The sequence below is a fragment of the Vicugna pacos genome, chromosome 20 (genome assembly GCF_048564905.1).
Source record: "Vicugna pacos chromosome 20, VicPac4, whole genome shotgun sequence".
Classification (NCBI taxonomy): Eukaryota; Metazoa; Chordata; class Mammalia; order Artiodactyla; family Camelidae; genus Vicugna; species Vicugna pacos.
This window is the reverse complement of record NC_133006.1, coordinates 37,428,708-37,449,529: the sequence shown is the minus strand read 5'-3', so window position 1 is coordinate 37,449,529 and position 20,822 is coordinate 37,428,708. Positions and strand designations below refer to the sequence as shown.

At 41.9% G+C, this 20,822-nt stretch overlaps 2 protein-coding genes across 3 annotated transcripts; one reads left to right on the top strand and one right to left on the bottom strand.

The window, feature by feature from the left end:
• Positions 1-705: 705 nt before the first annotated feature.
• C20H6orf52 (chromosome 20 C6orf52 homolog) lies at positions 706-12,115 on the bottom strand. The gene is made up of 6 exons (XM_072944679.1): positions 11,907-12,115; positions 11,623-11,686; positions 11,189-11,229; positions 5,030-5,210; positions 1,668-1,713; positions 706-1,054 (listed from the first exon to the last, which is right to left on the bottom strand). The coding sequence occupies exons 1-6, from the start codon at positions 12,113-12,115 to the stop codon at positions 897-899; spliced, it is 699 nt and encodes a 232-aa protein (XP_072800780.1). The 3' UTR covers positions 706-896.
• Positions 11,974-20,269, top strand: PAK1IP1 (PAK1 interacting protein 1). 2 transcript variants are annotated; one of them, XM_031688097.2, is made up of 10 exons: positions 11,974-12,371; positions 14,783-14,948; positions 15,518-15,638; positions 15,713-15,787; positions 16,296-16,348; positions 16,702-16,847; positions 16,942-17,039; positions 18,732-18,831; positions 19,577-19,700; positions 19,853-20,269. In XM_031688097.2, exons 1-10 carry the CDS (start codon positions 12,288-12,290, stop codon positions 20,116-20,118), a joined length of 1,233 nt encoding a protein of 410 aa, XP_031543957.1. In that variant the 5' UTR covers positions 11,974-12,287; the 3' UTR covers positions 20,119-20,269. The 2 variants fall into 2 exon arrangements, with proteins under 2 accessions (XP_031543957.1, XP_015090160.1); XM_015234674.3 differs by having other exon boundaries at positions 12,194-12,371; positions 14,786-14,948.
• The last annotated feature ends 553 nt before the right edge of the window (positions 20,270-20,822 follow it).

The window sequence follows — 20,822 nt, the reverse complement described above, 5'->3', positions numbered from 1 at the left end:
GACATCATCTAATCAAGTGATCAAAGTCACATCACTCAAACAGGGACAGACTGGCTGACAGGAAGCGCTGAGGTCATAACGTCGCTTTAGCGGTGTTCCTGCTGAAGCTGCATAAACCGAATCTATCGTCATGAGGAAACAGCAAACAAACCAAAATCGATCAACACTGCAGAAAATAACCGGCCAGTGCTCTTCAAAGATATCAAAATCAAGACAGACTGGAGAACTGTCCTTGATTAAAGGAGATTAATGAGAAATGAAAATCAATGCAATACAAGATCCTGAATTAGATACAAAACTGGAGGTATAAAGAAAAGCTATAAAGGACATTACGGAGACAGTTTAAAAAATGAGTATACAGACTAAGGATTAGATAATACTAGTGTGTCACTGTTAAGCTTCCTGATTATTAAAAAAAAAGTTCTTTGCCCTTAGGAAGTAGCAGAGTGGTTAGTGTATAAAGTAGTTTGATGTCTCCACCATACGCTCAAATAGTTCAAAAATGTACATGCACACAGAATGGCAAAGCCAATAGAACATGTGCTAACCAAACACACACATCCAAGCCACATAGCTAGTGCCACCATCAGTGCAGGTCAGGCCCATCTCAATGAGACCTATTTTCAAATGTCTTCCAGTGCAGCCTGTTTGCTAGTTCTGTGACCTCTTCTGGCATTTACGTAATATAACCCTTTCAGAAATGAATATGCTGGTAAAGTTTATGTGGATTACATTCTCTCATGTCAATCACACTGAAGTCCTGGAAACCTGTATTTACATATGGAATCCGATACATTCCTGGATTAACATACAGAATCCAATACATTCCTGGGAGAATTTTTTTTTTTTTAACAAACACAAAAATCAAAATACGATGAATATGCTATCTGGGTAGCTTAATGATCATCTTTCTTTTCCAGAGTCTCATCTGGGATTTCAGAGTGAACTGTATCCAGGGGCTGCCAGTGGCAATTCATGAGAGAGTCGTAGAATTCTTCACTTTCCTCCATAAATTCTTTGTTTAACTCCTCAATATTCAAATGGAGATTTGGGTCTGCAATAATACCAATAATACATATGAAAAAAAAATAGAGTTTTACAGGAAACATTTTAGAAATGGCTTAAAATTAAAGTTTTAAAAAACATTAGCAGGAAATGTTACAGGTACTGAAGGCTAAAATTTTTAAATTGTGTGTTTACTTTTAACCAGACTCGAAAATAGAAATTTCAGCTATTAAAGAACTAGTACTACCAGACTCAAAGAGCATATAGATGGTGGAAGAGATGGAGAAAACATACGGAATTGAGAGAGAATTTGGAGCTGAATGGACAGTATTTGGAAATGCCTTCAATTTGGAGCAGAGGGCAAAGGAAGGGTCAAGGATGAGTCCTGAGTTTCTGGCATGAGTACGTGGGCGGGTATGGTACCAAAGAGTAAGCCAGAACCAAATCCCTGTGACACAGCTTTGAAAAAATAAATATGATGCTCTATCTACTTAGCTAACAGTTTGATGTAAATGAATAAACTGTTCATGGCAATTAATTCAGAAACAGAACACTGGAATTTTCCAGTAGGATCTCTCAGGTTCTAGCCAGTTGAGTGAATGAGGAACCTGGAAAAGGGGTTTGTTTTGTTTTCAACTAGTGCAACACAGAGTTTCTGTTACCTTCTAGCGAATCTTCATCTGGGTTTTCAGCCAGAGCTGTGGTTCCCTACAATGAAAATCAGTATTTTAAGAAAAAAGAATTTTACAGAAATGGTTACTATCGACACACTTTCTTGGAAGCTCTCAAAAATAATATCTATGACCCTAAACTCCCTTTTGATCAACTTGATTTTGAATTTTGATGAAAGAATCTTTAAATGATATGAGACTCATTTAATGGGTGAACTGAGTCCACAGAAGGAAAGTCACAAAGGAGGAGCATTAGACAGCGCCTTCGGCCTCTCTGAAGTTTCGGGGAACTAATGAGCATCCTGGGCCTGGGCAACAGGGACCCTGCATCAGGCTAGGGACCCAACTCTCCACCTGGAGCTCTGCCCTTCCTTCCAGATGACAGTCCGCGAAGTCTCCGTCAACACATTCCCTCGTGGCCTTCTAATCACATCCCCAACCCCACAGCTCAGCTAAGGACCAGTACAGTAGGTGCCTAAGGAAAGGCTGAGGCCACAGAAAAGCAAACCCATCAGTTAACTTCTTATGTTAAGTTCTAGAAGCACCCCCCAGATACATCTTGGTTAGTTCATCAAGGCTCTGTGGGGTCTCCTGGGACCGTGTAAGTTTTTACAACTTCTCTCTATAGGCACCTGCTGGGATCTGTCTTTGTCAAGGATGCACAGCTGTTCCCAGGAAACACCTCATCCAGGAAGGGCCAAGTTAGCTCCTGGCACCAATGAACTTAAATTAAGCCTCCCTTACTAATAAGAGCACCATAATACTGAAAGCCCAGGATCCACCCTCTCTTCTTTTCAATCTATCTGAAAGGATGACTCCCTTTCATACCAAAATAGATCCTAGTTGGGAAAGTTAATGACATGGTTGTCATAAATTCAATCATACCATTGGTGCATTTTTTCTATTTAGAAATGGCTAAGACAGCCAGAATATTACATGAGGCCTTTCTTATACTACAGTGTCCAAGAAATCCCACATTTCCTCCTTTTCAGTGTGTGCTCTGGTAAATGTGGACCCTCCATGACCAGGGCGCAGGGAGTAGAAGTGATCTAGAGACAGAGATTTCTCTCTGGTCTGAGGTTCAACCAAGCAAGTGTTCTGGTCTTTCAACCACCTATAAATCATTCTCCTCTACTAGACATAGTGTGGGAACATTGTGCTGATGGACCCCAAAGACCTGAGGATTATTTTGAAGACATCCACTTTCACGAATTTTAAGCAAGACTCAGTGTCAAAACAGAGATGGCTCCCGGGGGGCTAACCCCCTCAACTTGGGGAGATAAGGAGTATGGACACAGGAATCCTGCAGAGGGGGAAATGGGCAGTAAAGCGATGGCATCTCTTAGAGGACACACTCTATCAGGGACGACGTTAGGGAAGGCTTGTGAGGGAAAAACACCCCCCTCCCCAACCCCGGGACCTTACCATCTTGAATTTTGCTGACCAGCTTCATAACTGGGAATTCCCACCAGGATAGCAGGCAGGTGGTTCAAGTTTGGTAACCATAGCCACCAAGGAAAATATATTTCTAATTCTTGAAAGAAAACTGCATGTTATAGTAATCATTTACTAGGAAGTGAGATTAAAAAAAAACAGTACATGACAACAAATATGGGGAGAAGGAAGAGGAAGGAGTGGCAGAGCGAGAAAAAAAGGATGTTCATTTCTTTTTAATTTTTGTTTCTTTTTTTGTTTCTTATTGTCTTTTTATAATTTCTCTGTAGGTTGCTAATTTCTTAGTTTTCTCATGACTGGAGGGAAATCAAGAAGTACGTTCATTTCTGAAGTTGACAATATACTCAAACCCATACTTCCCTGTTTAAAGATACAAAGGTAATCACAAGACGGCAGGTAGACCATCTCCCAAAAGAGCCCAGAAAGAGGTGAAAGAAAATAAATGTGACAAAACCTCAGGCAATACAGCAAAAGATTTTTTTCAGAGATGCAATATCAAATATCTGCTAAAAGGCTAAAACCCAAATTGGGTTTAAAAAGAAAAAGAAAAGCTAAGATATTTAACAAGATATTTTATATAAGAGGCACACCTAAAACAGACTTGAAGAATTGGAAATGAAAGTCTGAGCGGGGGAAAAAAAAAAAACACCAAGTTAAGGCAAGTTTTAAAAACTGAGGGCTTAAGTATTAACCCAATTCTGGTGTCAAAGCCAAGGCCATCACACCGAGTGCTACTGGTAGGAAACAATTTGGGGAGAAAAATTTGTAACACTCTGACTGCAAAGAGCTAATTTCCCTAATATGTAAATATCTCACAGTCACCAAAAGGGAGGGGCACAGCCCAACAGAGAAAAGGCAGACAAAGGACATCAAGGAAGCCACAGAACACAGATACTAACAAGCATTTGAAAGGTATTTGCCCCCAGTAAAAAGCAAATGCCTTCCTCACCTGTCAGTCCTGCTCATCACACACAGAAAAACACGGAGGAGCAAGCCATGACGTTAATGCAAAGTGTAAACTCAGGCTTTTTGGAGACAAGTTTGCTGTTTAGAGTTTTAAATGTTATATCCTTTACCCCAGATCTTACACTTGAGACATTTTTTTCTTAGCCCCAAACCACTTGAATCTTGAAAATAGTAAAAGGCAGTTTGTTAAAGCACTGGATACATTTGAAATGTCAGTGGATAACATATGAGCTAAAATCACAGCGCATTCAAATGGGCGGCTTTTAAAGGAATCCCTCCTGGTGCAGCTTGTAAGCAGGAGGCAAGGAGGAAGCCAGCAGGCATATGCTTCACAGTCCATTCTTGCCCAAGGCGCCCCCAACTCCCCAAACAGAAGTAAAGTCCAATCACACTGACTCAGTGAGAGTACAAGAGAAAAATCTAGAGGATGCGGATCCACTCGAACAATGCTTTCTTCTGAGTGGGGTGGGAAGAAGGGAGAGGGAGGAGCGGGGGAGACTTTCCCTTAATCCAAAACATCTTTCAAAGCGATCCGTTACTTTAGCAATCAAAAAGGAAGATTTTTTTTAATGTCTTTTTCAAGCATGTTAATGTTCACTGCTGTAGCAAAACAAAACAAAACAAAACAAAAACTACCTCTTGTCCTATTTCAAGTATTTAAGAGTAAAAGCTATTGAATGATGATAATCTTCAATTTAGTAGCACAGACAGCACCAGACTATGATTTTGTTTTCGGAAAATAGTGAGGACATAAATTGTTTGCAAGTCAACATTTCTCAGGTCGTCAGCTTTTACTCTCTGGGACCAAATGAGGGAGCAGAAACCATGGCTGTGGGAACCTGAATGACAGGATCTGGAGGCGTGAAGATAAGAAAAAGGTGCTTCCACTAAGGGCATGCGAACTACACAGTATTCATGCCAGCAGGGGGTACCTCGAGTGTGAGCAAAGGTTCAGCTGGGTGTCCAGGGGTCTCGCGTGCAGAATAAAGGCTGGGTCCATTTCCATCCAGTGCATAACCACAGCTGCAGCCGGAAGGAGAGTAACAGCTGTGCTGCTGCTCGTACCAGTTGCCAAAGGGGTAACCCTGGTAGGGCTGGAAGTCTGGCTTCACTCTACGGAAAGAGGGGAGAGGACCGGAAACACACCATCACCCAATCAGGCAGAATTATTCAAACCCCGAGGATTCTCTCTTCTTTCCCAGACCTTACAGGTAAGGATGATTTCTGCTTTCACTGTTTTAAGAACACCTACTTTCAAAGCAATAGTTTGTAAATTGCCAAAGATTGTATACGAAATAGAACAGTATGGGCCTTCGTTTTTGTTCAGAGTAGGAAAAATCAGCTCACCTTTGCCAGTACCAATAATAATTATTTTGTGGAGCTAGACCAAAACCTGCAAAACGCTCCTGTCCAGCCATTACCCAGACATAAATTGAGGCCAGGAATCCAGAGTTTTTACTCCCGCATCACAAATTCCAGCTCCTGGTGTAAACTCTCTCAACCCAACAAATAACTCTGACAGCAGCCCACAGAGACAGCAATTATCTTCAGTGGCAATTCCTGGCAGGTGATTAATTCCACGACTTTCATGACAGTGTGGGTTAAGGAGTGAGTGAGGCAGGATTGCACTGGGGTCACCTGTGGGAGCTCCTGCAACAAGTCTGCAAGGAGCTGCCAGTCCCCTCCCCCTGTGACGAGGCCTGGGGAAGCCAGCCAGAAGGGTGAGGGTATGGGGGAGAGAGTGACAGAGAGGGAGTGTGTTAATAGGTAAGAAAAGCACTTTTAATCTTTAAAACCTTAAGACAAATATTGCAGTTTGATTCCCTCCTCAACTCAGTTATCTGCAAAGAATAGCTATTGGAACTAGCATCTAGTGGACTTCTTTTTAGTTTAACATCCCCTGCAGGTTGAAATCATTATCTCAATCCCCCCTCCCCCCACACACACACCCTTACCTTAATTCAAGTGCAGGAAAAAATTTTAAAGTATTTCTGTGGTTCAATATATTTTTTTAAAAGCATGATAAAGCAGGGCTTCCTAAACATGAGTGCACATTCAGATTACCCGAGTATGTTTAAAATGTGGGTTCAGATTCCAGAGATTTGGCGTGGAGCCTCACATTCTGCCTTTCTAGCCAGCTCCCATGCACTTTAAGAAGCAAGGCTACACAAAGTGTCAACATTTAAGAAGATAGCTTTTGAGTCTAAACAGGGGCCCTTAGGGTTTGGCCATTTCCCTGTAGCTTGTTAATACCCGTCCCACTGTTACCTCACTATTCCACTATTCAAGTGCTTGATGTATTCTATAGTCACTTGTGATGTGAAAAATAATAATCATGATGAATTCAGATCATTCAGTCATTCACCCACCATTTACTGAGCACCTACAATACGCAAGGCAGGTGCCTGGCGTTGGTGAGACAGTGGGGCTTATACTGAGCAGATTTCCCTGTGTCTTCAAGGGAGGTGTTGGTCAGCAGCTGTGCACACATTGCTTTGTGCCACCCAATGTCCAGTTTCCTTTCCTTCCTTAATAACAGAACCCTGATTTTATTTGCAGAGGGGTGGCCACAGGTCCTGCTAAAAGACTGCATTTCCTGGTTCCCTCTTTGCAGGTAGATGTGGCCAGGTGGCCAAAGTGTGGCTAATCCGGTGTAAACAGAATGGTTATAAGAGGATGGAGGAAAGCTCTGTGGGCAGAGGGAGATTGCTCAGCTGGAAGCAGGCCTTTTTGGACTTCCCCTGTCCAGGCCTAGTGCTAAGATTGCAGATACGACGGTTGGAGCCAAAATAACTCAGCACCTCTCTCGGCCCATGATGTGATGTCGAGGAGGAAGTCACGCACCCAAGTACAGGAGCTAAAGGAAGAACAGATCTGTATCCCTGAGGACCACAGACTTCCTGTTCCAGCACTAGACTAAGGTACCTGCCTTCCACTTCAGAAATGTGTCTTGTTTAAGCCACTGTTGTTTTAAGTGATAGGGAGTTAAAAACAATTCTTAGCTACTATAGCAGCTTAGAAATCAAATGCAACATATCAGTTAAGGATTCTTTAGTGAAAACTTTTAATATTGTTATTTTTTGTCTCTTCTTTTAGGACTTTTTTTTTTTATAAAAAGGTCAGAATTTTGGCTATGAATGGGTGAGAGATGGAGCTGCATTTGGAAAGGAATGTGGGAGGTGAACATTCATGATAAGACGGTAAGGAGGCTGAGGGAAGGAGAGGCCACTGTGACACTTTGAACCCACCCAGGACAATGGCCGGGGCTGGGGCACCCAAGACCATGAGCAAGGCTCCAGAGATGAAGATGGACATCCAAGCGTTTTGCAGATGATGGTGAGAAGGAAGAGGTCACAAATATTGCTTTGCCCTCTAACAACTGCAAATGCAAACTTCTCAGGGTTCACCTGGATCAGTCCCATGAAGCAGGCGCAGTGAATTTCTACCAGGCCAGTGTCCAGGGGAAGTAGCCCACTCTCTCTGCTTCCCTGAGCTCTGCCTACAGAGGAGACCAAAGTCCTCTGGGAATAGAGCACCTGCAAGCTCTGTAGTCCCCTTGCTACCTGTCACACTGTGGAATATTAGACTCACATGATATTGCCAACGGGGCCAGCTTATCTCCACTGTATCCTGCTTTCAGCCACTTAGCACCGCCCTCCCTCCCCAAAAAACAAAAACTGGCTCTTTTTTTCTTTAGCAAACCAAAGCCAGGCACTCAATAAATATTTGCTGAATGAATGAATAAATCACTGCATGGCTCAAGCGTAAAAAGCTTTTCTATCAATAATTTAAAGGCAACACTGAATATCCTGTTGTTCTCTGGTGTTAATGAACCCTGAACAGTGGGCTGTTTCTTGGCAACTGCAGTTTTCACAAGCATGAGACTGAATGAATGGCTTTTTACATCCTGTGTTTGGAGAGAGAACAGGAGGTTCTGCAGGAAGTGTGCTCCGTTTGAATCCAGCTGAGCAGGTAGAGAATATTGTGTTGTGTGTTTTTCTTTAGACAATGAAAAAGCACTTCTCTTCTTGGTTCAAGAGGAGGTTTGAGCCCAAGGACACGTAAAAAGCCACACCGCGGCGTCTGTCACTACTTGGCTATGTGGTTTTGAAAGAGTTCCTTTTCTGGACCTACTTCAGCATTGATAACCGCAGACCGGATGAGTGTATTTTAGACTTTGAGGTACCAATATTTTTTGAAAAAGTAATGAAATTTTATCAGTGCTTTCCTTCATAAATGTACATGCACAATTTTGCATATGATTTCAGGGATTCACAGCCCCAAAAGCTTATCCATGAACTCCCCCAGATTCAGAACACCTGAACTAGATGCTCTAAGGTCTTCTGAGCTCTCTGATTGATTCTACTAAATTGTCACATAAAGAAACAAAAAGTAAACTGCTCTAAGTTATGTTTATGTTGCCTGCACTATGGTTTTCATTTTTGAACCAACTGTATCCTAAAAGATTCCTGGCTGGAGCAAGACTTTTTTAAGCCACAAGGTTCTTCTCTAAAATGTGACAGATGTTTAAGCAGGTAAATGTGTGACAATCTGGTAATAGATGCTGAGTATGGTAATTACCCTGATAGAGTGACATATTAAAATTAATTTCAAATGAGTGTTATTTCTTCTCAAACAGCAGTTGAGATTTCCCTGGGGTAATGAGGCAAGGCCCCAGGGGGATTCCAGAAGCACCAGAACTACAAAAAGCCTGTGATTTTGAAACAGGTTTACTCAAAGGTTTTTTTTTTTTTTTCTTGTTGGATGAGAGAATATTACTTCCCATTAAAATAAAGCTATGTCATGGAGTGAAGTGTAAAAAGTCACATATTTAAAGATAAGATATAAGACTTCAAAGAAATGTCCAGCTTACTTATTCTCTGTCCCAAGCCCAGGGGAAACCCTCTCCAGCAATTCAGTCCTCTGACGTCAGGAAAATAAATAGAATAACTTGTAACTTTGTGTACCATAGTAAAGATAACCAGCACAACGTGAAGGAATTACAGGTATGCCTCATTTTATTGCACTTCCCTTTACTGTGCTTTACAGACACGGCATCTCTTCTCATTGAAGTATAGTTGACTTACAATGTTGTGTTAGTTTCAGATGTACAGCAAAGTGATTCAGTTATACATATATATGTATACATTCTTTTTAAGATTAAGATTCTTTTCCATTATGAGTTATTACAAGATACTAAATACAGTTCTCTGTGCTATACAGTAGAAACTTGTTTATCTATTCCGTATATAGTAATGTATATGTTAACCCCAAACTCCTAATTTATCCCTCCCCTCCCTTTGCCCTTTGGTAACCATACTTTGTTTTCTATGTCTGTGAGTCTATTTCTGGTTTGTAAATAAGTTCATTTGTATCATGTTTTTTTAGATTCCACATATAATTGATATCATATGATGTCTTTCTCTGACTTACTTTACTTAGTCTGATCATCTCCAGGTCCATCCATGTTGCTGCAAATGGCATTATTTCATTCTTTTTAATAGCTAAGTAGTATTCCATTGTGTGTATATATATGTGTGTGTGTGTGTGTATATAGTGTATGTATGTATACACACACACTATTTCTTTATCCAGTCATCTGTTGATGGACATTAGGTTGCTTTCATGTTTTGGCTATTGTAAATAGTGCTGCTGTGAACATTGGGGTGCATGTATCTTTTTGAATTAGAGTTTTCTCTGGATATATTCCCGTAACTATTTTTACAGATACTGCATTTTTTACAAACTGAAGGTTTGTGGCAACCCTGCACAGAGCAGTTCTATTGGCACCATTTTTCCAACACCATTTGATCCTTTTGTCTCTCTCACATTTTGGTGATTCTTGGAATATTTCAAACTTGTTTATTATTATTCTATTTGTTATGGGATGAGTGATCTTTGATGTTACCACTAGGACTGGCTGAAGCCTCAGATGATGGCCAGCATTTTTTATCAATAAAGTATTTTTTAAATTAAGATATGTACATTGGGGATTTTGGAGGAGGACATAATGCTATCACACACTTAACAGACTACAGTATGGTGTAAACATAACTTTTATATGCACTGGGAAACCAAAAAATTCGTGTGACTTTATTACAGTGGTCTGGAACCAAACCTGCAATATCTTGGGTGTGTGCTACCGTATGCTATATTGTGAAACAGCTAACACAGTTTCCAAGAAACTGACAATGAGTTGGACTTCAGCATTTCAGTGCCTGAGGAAGGATTACACATGGAATCGCCAAAGTGTGCAGAAGACATGGCCTCCCTTGCACTGCACTGACAATCAAAGCAACCAAAATGAAAGCATTTCTACAAGATCCAAACCAGCATCAATTAAAACAAACCTGCGTTATGCACCTGCAGAGGATTCAGAACACCAGTGAACAAATGTCTTCAGAGACAAAAAGGTCTAGGCACCATAGTGAGACAGGAGGGGAGGGGGCAGGGCACAACCATTAAAAGGATGACACAGCAATTATTACCAAAATGGTGGAAGATTCAACTCCAACAGAACATGAGCTTCAATATATGCTCACTGAAATATAATAGCATGCTAAATGGTACTCGCACAGGTGCCATGACAGTTTCAAGGCAAACCATAAACGGTCAAAAAGTGGATGATGGCCCAATTCCTGGGAATCCCAGCCTCTTCCCCGAAGTAGTTGGAATAATCCTCTCACTTGTTGGCATGTGACGTTACCAATCCCATAAAAACTAACAACCCCCACACCTCAGATCCGATCTCATTTTTCCTAGCTGACCCCATGCTCTGAGGCCACTGCTCTCCCTTCTGAGAAAGGTGGTCTGCATTCCGCCCTAAGAATGTGTATCTCCTAGGTCTTAGCCTTTCTCTTTCCTTTTGAGACCACCCGCACTGCCTATGTAGTGTGTGCCTACTTTTACTTTAACCAACTCCTCCACCCCTGTGCCTCTTGGCCTCTCTGGCCTTCTGAGATGCCTGCACTGCCTATGGAGTGTGCATCTCTCTGAATTAACCTACTTTCACTCAACGATGACTTGCTCTTTTTTGTTTCCTGCATGAAGCCAAGGACCCTCACTTGGCAGGGTGCATCCCAGAGACTCACCTGGGACCTGGGAGGTGGCTATCCTCTTGCGCCCCATTTTCCTGCATCAATAGGATTGTATTACAACCCCAATGTGGGGGTTGAAGGGTCAACAGCAACTGTATGCTTCAACTTCTATCCATCACATCCACCTGCTAGGTCATTTATATGAGAACAATTTTACACTCCAAGATTTACTCTGTTGGAAGTCTGTGTGAAGCTGTGCTTTCTAACACATCTCTAAATCTCCACATCTCAAGGAAATTTTAACTATTAATTAAGATTACTTTCGCTTTTAACATTTAACTTTGCACGGAAGCTGAGGAGGTGGTGAGACGAAATGAACGAGATTTCCTCCTGGAACCTCATCAAGGATGACTGAGCCCTTCTTCCCCAAGTAGTGTCTTTACTCCCCTCAAGTTAAGAACCCTCCTCCCTCCCCAGGATGTGCTGACCAGTATGTCCCCAGAGTTCGACAAGCCACAACCAAGCTGGACGGAAAGGCGTGCAGGACGGTATTATCCGGCCGGGGCGGGAACGAGGAAATCGGAGTGCTCTACTAACGGCGAACCCTAAATTCCACCCCTCCTTGCCCTGTTAAAGAAAATGTGAGCAAGAAAAGTTCACGCCACGGTTTCCCACGCAACAAGAAGACCTAACTGCTGCCCTCTGCACTAAAAGCCCCCAAACACAGGGCTCCACATTGACCAATTGCACCGCACACCGCCTCCCCGCCTACCGCCCAGACCGGAAGCTCCTCCGTCCCGTCCGTAGACGCCCCGGAAACGAGGGGCTTCCACAGAGGATGTCCCGCCCACTCGCCTCAGAAGGGCCTAGCTCAAGGCTTCCTAGAATATGCCTGCTAGGCCCCAATTTTTTTCCTCCTTGAAATGAGAACTTCGTCATGTGATGTCCTTCCTTCTTCTCCTCTTGGAAATTCCGCGGCATCTTCGAGCCCTGAGCCCCTTCCCACGGGTTCAGGCACTTAAAAGGCAGCCCCGCAGTCTTGACGTCAATTTGAGCGCCGACACAGGAAGGACCCCTTCTCCCTCCGGCTTCCGCGTTGGTCACTGCCCGCTGCGGTGAGCCCGGCTCGCTGAGGAGGCACGTGCGCTGCTGGATGGAGCTGGTGGCTGGTTGCTACGAGCAAGTCCTGTTCGGGTTCGCTGTGCACCCGGAGCCCAAGGCGAGCGGCGACCACGAGGTGAGACCTTGCACGCGGAGGGACCGCCGGGGCTGGGGCAGGCCGACGCCAGGCCTGGTTCCCACACGGCGGAGGTAAACACAGTACCGCAGGTGAACACACTATCTCTTAGGGATTCACTGATGAATGAAACTCAGGGGACTTAAAATATACGTTAGCCTTTTAAAACATGGGGAAGGCGCTTCATAAGACAACGTGATGTCTATCTTTTGTAGTAAATATTCTGACTACAGTGCACGAAGGAAGCTGGCGTTTCTGCATAGAGGCCACTGAGCTGTAGATTATGAATGTAAGGGTCGCTCCTATGAGTTGACAGGTTGAGGTGTTCAGGATTTAATGAAAGAATAGTTACTTCTTTCATTGAGTTCCTGTCCTGGGATTTTACAAAATATTGGAGCTGGATCTGGATAAATCCCTCATTGATAAAGTGATACTATTTCGTTATTGGATCCCTATGGTGGGGCCACTGCTTGCAGTGAAGGTGCAAAGAAGCCAAAGGTGTGGATCTCGCACTGGAGAGCTTCCCAACATGAGGAGAAAATGAGGGAGGCAAATACATGGAGAAAAACTGCAACAAAATATAGATACTTTACTAGGTGTGTGAATTAAAAGGTTAAGTAAATTGACAGTAGTCAAACAGGTAGTAGGACATAGCCGGAACTAGAAATAAGAAGTCCCAACTTCTAGAGCAGAATTATTTTTTTCCCTAAGCAATCCTAGGTATTTCCTATAAACCTATGTCATTGAGTACGTCTTTACGAAGAAGTTGAGCTATCAGTCATGAATTAATCAGAAAATTAGAAGTACATGCCGTGACCAATTGGTTTTATTTATTTTGTTTTTTACTCTGGTTATTAATCTGCCTTTGGCTGAAAGGTAATGTTACCGAACACAAGTCTGTGTGCCTGACACAGTTAGGCCAAAAAATAACTAAACGTTGGAGTTTGGAGCAGAAAAAATTTTATTGCTGGGCCAAGCCAGGAGAATGGGTGGCTCATGCCCCAAAAAACCCCCCAAGCTCCCTGCGGGGTTTCAGCTGAGCATTTTTAAAGGCCAACTGAAGGAGGGGCGTCCCAGGCTATATGATCAGTTGTGCACAATTCTCTGGTTTAAGGTGATCGATCTTTAGGCGCCAAAAAGTGTGGGGCTAAGTGCTCCTGGTCGTCAATAGTTAATTTCTTCCATTTGGTGGTAGTTTTTAGCATCTGGAAAACCTCCAGAAGTGTGCATGAGATTCTGTTATCTGGGTACTTCAGAGAGGAGCTACAAGTAGAGGATATAGGAGAGGGGTCTGTCTGGGGAAGGCCCCACTGGGTCCTGCTTCATTATGTGGCACACTGAATACTTAAAGGTGATGCTGCTGATTGCACTCTTTTTGTAATACTGTTACTTTCCACATCCAGACACCTAGGATCCCTCGCAGCAACCCTCCAAGGCAGATACAGTTATCCTCATTTTACAGATGGGGAACAGGAAGTTTGCTAGGTTAAGTGACTTGCTCAAGGCAACAGAGCTAATAATTGGCAGACCTGGGACCCAGATCCTCAGTTGTCCATGACACCTGAAGCTCTTGACTGTTACCTGGTACTGCTTCTAAACATTGTCAGGCAATAATAGCCCATATAACCAACATTCCTTCTGTGACACACTCAAGCGAAGATCAGTCTTTGATTTATGGCCATAGCAGCTCCTAAGGAGTGTTGTGCCTTTGCTCAGAAGAGGTCCCCTCAATCCTGATTGACAGAAGGACTGTCTGTTGCTGTCGTTTTACCCAAAATCACGTGTCAGTAAAAGTGGTGCTCTGAGACCGACCGCATCCTTGGTCATTCTCTAGGGTTTATGTAGGTACTAATGCAGACCCACTCTCATCCTGTTTATTTTTTGTAAGCCTTGTCATTATACTTATCGCTGTGCGACATCATGTTTGTCTTGTCTTTCCCTTCCCCAGGAATGGTAGCTCCTTTAGAATGAGGACTTTTGTTCCTTTCGTTCACTGCTCTATAATCAACTGCCTAAAATGATGCCAAACACATAGCAGTCATTAAGTATTTGAGTGAATAAATTCAAATCAAAATCTGACCATTTCAGTGAACAAATGGTATGGAAGTCTCACATATAAGTAAATGTATTAAGGAGTTAAGGACTTAGATGGGACCTTAAAGTCCCGGAGTTCCATTTTCCTGATTATTTTTGGAGTCGTGATACTCAGCGTTGCCTTCCCATCCCCTGGCTTTAGCTTCCTTTTTCAGTTCTCAGATGGTCCGTTCGTGTGAATCTACCTGTCACTGCATAACTTTTTCTCCATTTGTGGGATCCGTTGGTAGTTTTCATGGGTCGTGAAACCACTTACCTCTTTCTGGAGAATTATGACATGATGGTGCCTGCCACTGAGTGTTCGTTTTACACTTCAGCAGAAATGGACTCCTGTTGCCGACTTCACTCACCACGCCCACACTGCCTCCTTGTCAGCCGTGGCTGTAAATAGCCGTTTTGTAGTCACTGGGAGCAAAGATGAAACAATTCACATTTATGACATGAAGAAGAAAATAGACCACGGGGCTCTAGTGCATCACAATGGTAAGGAAATTTTCTCCTTTAAGGTAATAATGTTGAGGTATTATTGACTTTACAGTTTGACTTCAGTTGAACAATTCATTGGGTCTGTTACGTAACAGATTCTATGCCAGGACATACACAAATGAAAAACATGTGGTTCTTTGTCCTGAAGTCATCCACAGCCTGTATTGGGAGACCAGGGAGGCACTTAGTGCAGAGGGGGAGGAGGAGGCAGTACATCCTGGTTTGTTCCCCAGATTAGCTCATTATTTTTGTTTGACTTCTGCTCAAACAAGCCTCGCCAGCCATCTCAGTTTATGATTATGGGGGTGTAAAGCGAGAAAGAAAGGTAATTGGTTCAAATCTATATCTACAGCTAGAGAAACTCTGCTGAAAATATTTGCATAGACTTGAAACTGTATGTCCTTATATGAAAAAAATTAATTTCTTCACAGAAGACTTAAAGGAATATTTCAGTAATTATTAAGACATTGGCTGTTTTACTTCCTGCAGCATAGCCTTCAAATGAGAAATGGAGTTTGTACTCAAAGATGAATATATGAGTTTTGCCTCTCTTGGTTCTTCCACAGGCACAATAACTTGCTTGAAATTCTATGGCAACAGGCACTTAATCAGCGGGGCAGAGGACGGACTCATTTGTGTCTGGGATGCAAAGAAGTGGGAGTGTCTGAAGTCCATCAAAGCTCACAAGTGAGTCCAGCCTTCCCCACTGGTGGTCGCCAGGTGCCAGTGGAGCTGAGGGCTAACTGTCGGTTTCCTTTTAGAGGACATGTGACCTCCCTTTCCATTCACCCATCTGGCAAGTTGGCCCTGTCTGTGGGAACAGATAAGACATTGAGGTAAGTTATTAAGGCCCAAGAGCACCTTCATCAACTTGTGGTCTCTGTTTTCCAAGTACAGCAAGAACCCACCACTGGGGTGTCTTTTACCACAGAAACTAGGTACCATTTCTGTATCACCTCACATTGTCAGCATTTGAAGAGATTTTAACACAAGGGAAAGGTTGAAAGCTAGTGAACCTTTTCATAATGGAAAGAAAAAGAATGACAAACTCTAACCTCAGACACTCACATTACATTGCGGCCGTAAGCCTGGATGTAGAGTGTGGTCCTAAAAAAAGTGTTTTAGGAGTGAAACCTCTTGAAAACATAATGGATTCAGCTTAGGAAACGGCTGTGGGAACAGAGGGACTTTTATCCTTGCTTGATAGTAAGGATTTCGGGTGTTGCCATAAGAAAGAAGGCAGTTCTTCTAAGTGGCCAAGTAGTACATTTTCACAAGTCTTCGTTAAGCTCACCGCTACACCTAGTCAGTGATTGTGCCGTCAATGAGCTTCCTGTTTTGCAGAACATGGAATCTTGTGGAAGGAAGATCAGCGTTCATAAAAAACATAAAACAAAGTGAGTGTTTTTGTTTGGAATGTTCTTGATAACCTCATGGAATGTTAGTGTTTACACATGTGTTCTTGTGCACATGCATGTGTCTGTTTATCCCCTGCACAGTGGTGGTGCCCCTCGGAGAGCAAATACTTTCTTTTCCTACTTTAGATTAAGATCCCCGTATGACCTTAATGATTCTTTGAACTAGTTCATTGCCTAAAATTTAACTCACAAAATACCATGAGTTTGTTGTGGAGTTAAATGGGATAATGGCTATGAAATGCACAGTGTAAATATTTGCTATTTTTATTATTAACCTGATCAATTTATTTTTTATTTATGAAATACAGCAGCTTTGTTCTTCTGACTTACAGATGCTCACATAGTAGAGTGGTCCCCAAGAGGAGAGAGATACGTAGTTGTCATACTGAACAAAATAGACGTCTATCAGCTTGACACTGCATCTGTTAGTGGCACCATCACAAATGGAAAGAGAATATCTTCTGTCACGTTCCTTTCAGTAAGTGATCAGAAATCAGCGAGGGGAGTTAGTGTGTGTGGTGACGGCTGGGATTGTAGGTGACATTCTGGGTGTTACTCTTTTTCCTTCCCAGGAGTCTGTCCTTGCCGTGGCTGGAGATGAAGAAGTTGTAAGGTTTTTTGACTGTGATTCACTAGTGTGCCTCTCTGAATTTAAAGCTCATGAAAACAGGTACTTTTTTTCACTAATCTGTGTGTGTGTGTGTTGTGTGTGTGTGTGTAGAGTCTCAATAAGTGTTATAAATAGCTTCATAAAGTGGGGTATATGTTTTTTATGAACAGTTGCAGAGAGAGACAGACACATCTACATAGATAAGATTTCTGGAGCCCCAAAAGATAGTGGAAATGTTGTCATCTTGGCCTGAGTAGTGCTAAAGTGGTGAAGTTGTCATCAGGACTAGTCATTTGCACAAGAGATTTAATTTTCCAACAGTTTCATTAGACTTGAGGCTTCAAATCAACCCTATTTGAACAGGGGACAAACGAAATATCATGAGCTCTGCCCCCACCCTTCTTGTCCTTTCACTTTTCCCTCCTTGTCCACTTTAGCCCCTTTCTACACTACTTGTTTTTCCTGCTGGAGAAATAAATGACATCTTGACCCCTGTCTTGGGCCAGTCTCTGTTAACCTGTTACTGCTCACTGCATCTCTGGGGGTAGACATGAGTCTCAGAAGTAAACGATTCAGTCACTTGACAGAGATGACCCACCTCTTAGGTGTTGGAGCTGGGAGCCAGCCCGCTTCTGTCTGACTCTGCCCCTGCTTCTTCCTCTGTAATTCTGAAAAAGGTGATCATGTACACTTATACCTTAATGTGTTTTGTTTGTATGTTCTTTTATGTTTCAAGTAACTAGTAGTTTTTATTTTCTAAATAATAGTTAAGCTTTTAAGAAATCTCTTTGTAAATACTCAGAATATTGCAATCAGTATACAGGCCCTGGTTTTCCTCTGTACTGGGAAGTGAGCATAGAGTATGGCCTTCTTCAAGGCTATATAGCACTTGTGATATTTGACCATTCATTCATTCATTCATTCAACAAGTATTCACTGAGCATTCTTTAGGAGATGCTGCACTAGGTATTCAATGATGAACCTGAGAGACAAGAGCTTGTACTCTCCTGGCTCTTATATTGCAGTGGGGCAACAGACATAAGATAAGTAAGCAGATAATTATAACAGGAAGGAAATAGGTATTATGATATAAGAATAACGGGTAACTTACTTAGATAGGGTGATTGGGGAAGGAGGAGTGAGACCTTAGGGATAAATGAGCCATTTCTACAGAGAGGAGAGAACTGTAGGCACAGTGGCCCTGGGGGAGGAAAGAGCTTGGTGTGTTTTAAGCAGCTCCTAGCTTTGTAGAATTTTAAACCTGGAGTAACGTGATTTGATTTACATTTTAAAAAATTGTTGGGGGACAAAAATGGAAGCAGAGAGGCTAATTAGTCTGCTCCATAATCCAGAAGAAAAATGACAGTAGCTTAGATCAGACTGGAGTTGGGAGAAATGGATGCAAAGGAGTACATTTCTCTCTGTACTGACTTTGTAGTTTCTTGAGGCAAGGGGCTTTAAGTATCTTTATTTCCTCTGTGATAACCTGATTATTTATAGTTATCCATCATCATCTTTGGAACTTTTTCTTAACGTATGGTTGTCAGGTAATTTTACCTTGGAATTTAGACCCTGAAGTGACTTACCTACTCATGGGACTGGAAGGCATGTGGTATTTTAGACACCACTTGTTGAGCAGTTTGGAAACACTGAAGCATTGAAAAATCCAAGAGACTGTGTACATAGTCTTTCTGGCAGTATCATACCATCTGGAAGAAAGGATCTTTTACGGTGTTACTATTTCTGTTCTAGGGTAAAAGACCTATTCAGTTTTGAGACTCCAGAGCATCATGTTATTGTTACAGCATCGAGTGATGGTTTCATCAAAATGTGGAAGCTTCACGAGGATAAGGTCAGTGTCTTAGCACAGTGTAAATACACCAAATGCAGGTCTTACTGTTGGTATCACTGAGTTAAATGAGGTGGAATTCTCGTTGAGGGTCATAAGACATGGATCTTCAAACTTTTAAAATCTCTTCCAGGCATGATTGATATTGGTGGTTTTGAAGTTAGGGTTCCGCAGCCCTGCCTCGGGTTGGCAGGACCCAAGAACTCCTGCTCTTTCAATCCGAGAAGCGCTAGCTTCTTCTCTTTTATATATATCAATGTTCTCTGTCAGATTTTGTTACATAAAAATATTGCCATTACTAGAAAAAAAATGGAAGAATTTTTATCAATTGCAGAAGCAACAGTAGTTTTGAACGAGGTAACTGGAAGGTTAAATTCCCTTTGTCGTCTTCCCCATGGAGACTTGGTTGTTTATTCTTCATCCTCTTATAGACACGTTCTGTGAAAGTGCTTTGTTGAGTATCTACTTTGTGCAGGGTTCTTTGTTAAAACCTACAAATGAACAAGATAAAATGGTCCGTTTCCTTATCGGAGTAGTTCTTAGAAGTTGTCCCTTGTGAAGGACAGAATCAAATGAATCATGAATCCAGATAAAGGATTTTTTTCTAAACAGTATATTTTGTACTCAGGAAAGTACAGTGTAAGTTTTAAGTTAAGGTAACTTGCTTATGGAAAAATGAAAGTAACGATTTAAAATTCTCCTGTGTTAGTTGTTATAGTTGTTACCAGTTTTCTTTCTTATGTTTTAGAAGGTCTCCCCGTGTTTACTCTGTGAAGTAAACACTGATGCCAGGTTGACTTGTCTTGGAGTGTGGCTAGACAGAGCGACAGATACGAGAGAAAGCCCGCCTCCAGATGCAGAGACTCCTCCTGGTAAATGAAATTGATCGTTTAAAAAAACTAAATAATATGTTATCTCTTGAATTGTTGAAGTGGAGGAGAACCAGATAACTTCACTTTGTCGTCAGTTTGTGCTACTTCAAAGGGAAAAATAATCCTTAAATGCACTGTCTCTTGTGTTTTAGTAAGTAAAGAAGAACCGTCCAAAAGCAACAAAAAGGAATCTGGTGACGAGGTGCAGGAGGGAGAGCGGCAGTCAAAACCTGGCACGAAGAAATGTGGTTCAACTGGTGATGGTGACAAGCCAGCAAAAGGAAACAGCCTGGTGTCAGCCAAGAAGAGGAAAATGGTAGAAATGTTGGGAAAAAAAGGAAACAGCCTGGTGACGGCTAAGAAAAGGAAAATGGTGGAAATGTTGGAAAAAAAGAAGAGAAAAAAGCAGAAAATGTGAACAATGCAAAGAAAAAAGGAGAAAATATGGACAGTGCAGTGAATCCCAGACTTCTCCTTAGAGAAGAATTTTTCAAAATGTACTTATTTTTTTCCTAAGTAAAGACTAAGTAATTTCTTCTTTTGAAGAAATACGTACAGCTTAAAAATCACTTTCAGGTTTTTTTTTTAAACAGTGGTAAAACTTTTTGATAGGCTGTAGGTTATTATATTATTACGGTGATATATAGTATGTTAATATGTAGTATATAATTTTTACTGTTGTGTAAAGCAAAGGTCTTTCTCAAAATATTACAGCTTAATATAATACAAAATCTTGAACACATTTCTTTACCAGAAGTGGATAAGCACTCTGGGAAAAACTAGCAGGACAGGCCTACAGATAGTCAGACATTTTCAGAAGATTTTATGAGACCAATTTCTTGCCTCTTCTCATGTCTAGAAAAGTAGTAAAATCATTAATGGAGACACCTACTCCTCATGCGTGCGAGCAGCCTTCTGCCAAAATGCTTGCGCGCACTGTGCTCCTTCGCCAAGATCACATGTATCTTGGAGCACTTCCTCAGAGCTGTCTGAAAGGCTATCCTGGGCTATAGGCCCCATTTTGCCCCAAGTGAAACTTACCTCACAACTCTCACGTTGTGCATTTTTTTCCCCTAGTCAATAATGTGCTGCAATTTGCTTTTTCACTCAAAGATTCTATTT

Excerpts from the sequence above, each read along its gene's own strand:
- C20H6orf52 (XM_072944679.1), bottom strand. The coding sequence starts at position 12,115 with ATGCCGCGGAATTTCCAAGAGGAGAAGAAGGAAGGACATCACATGACG. Across the intron at positions 11,687-11,906 it reads AGGAGCTTCCGGTCTGGGCG|ATACCGTCCTGCACGCCTTT; the intron begins GTAGGCGGGGAG and ends CCCGGCCGGATA. Across the intron at positions 1,714-5,029 it reads AACCTTTGCTCACACTCGAG|GGAACCACAGCTCTGGCTGA; the intron begins GTACCCCCTGCT and ends TTTTCATTGTAG.
- PAK1IP1 (XM_031688097.2), top strand. The coding sequence starts at position 12,288 with ATGGAGCTGGTGGCTGGTTGCTACGAGCAAGTCCTGTTCGGGTTCGCT. Across the intron at positions 14,949-15,517 it reads GGCTCTAGTGCATCACAATG|GCACAATAACTTGCTTGAAA; the intron begins GTAAGGAAATTT and ends GTTCTTCCACAG. Across the intron at positions 15,788-16,295 it reads GGAACAGATAAGACATTGAG|AACATGGAATCTTGTGGAAG; the intron begins GTAAGTTATTAA and ends CCTGTTTTGCAG.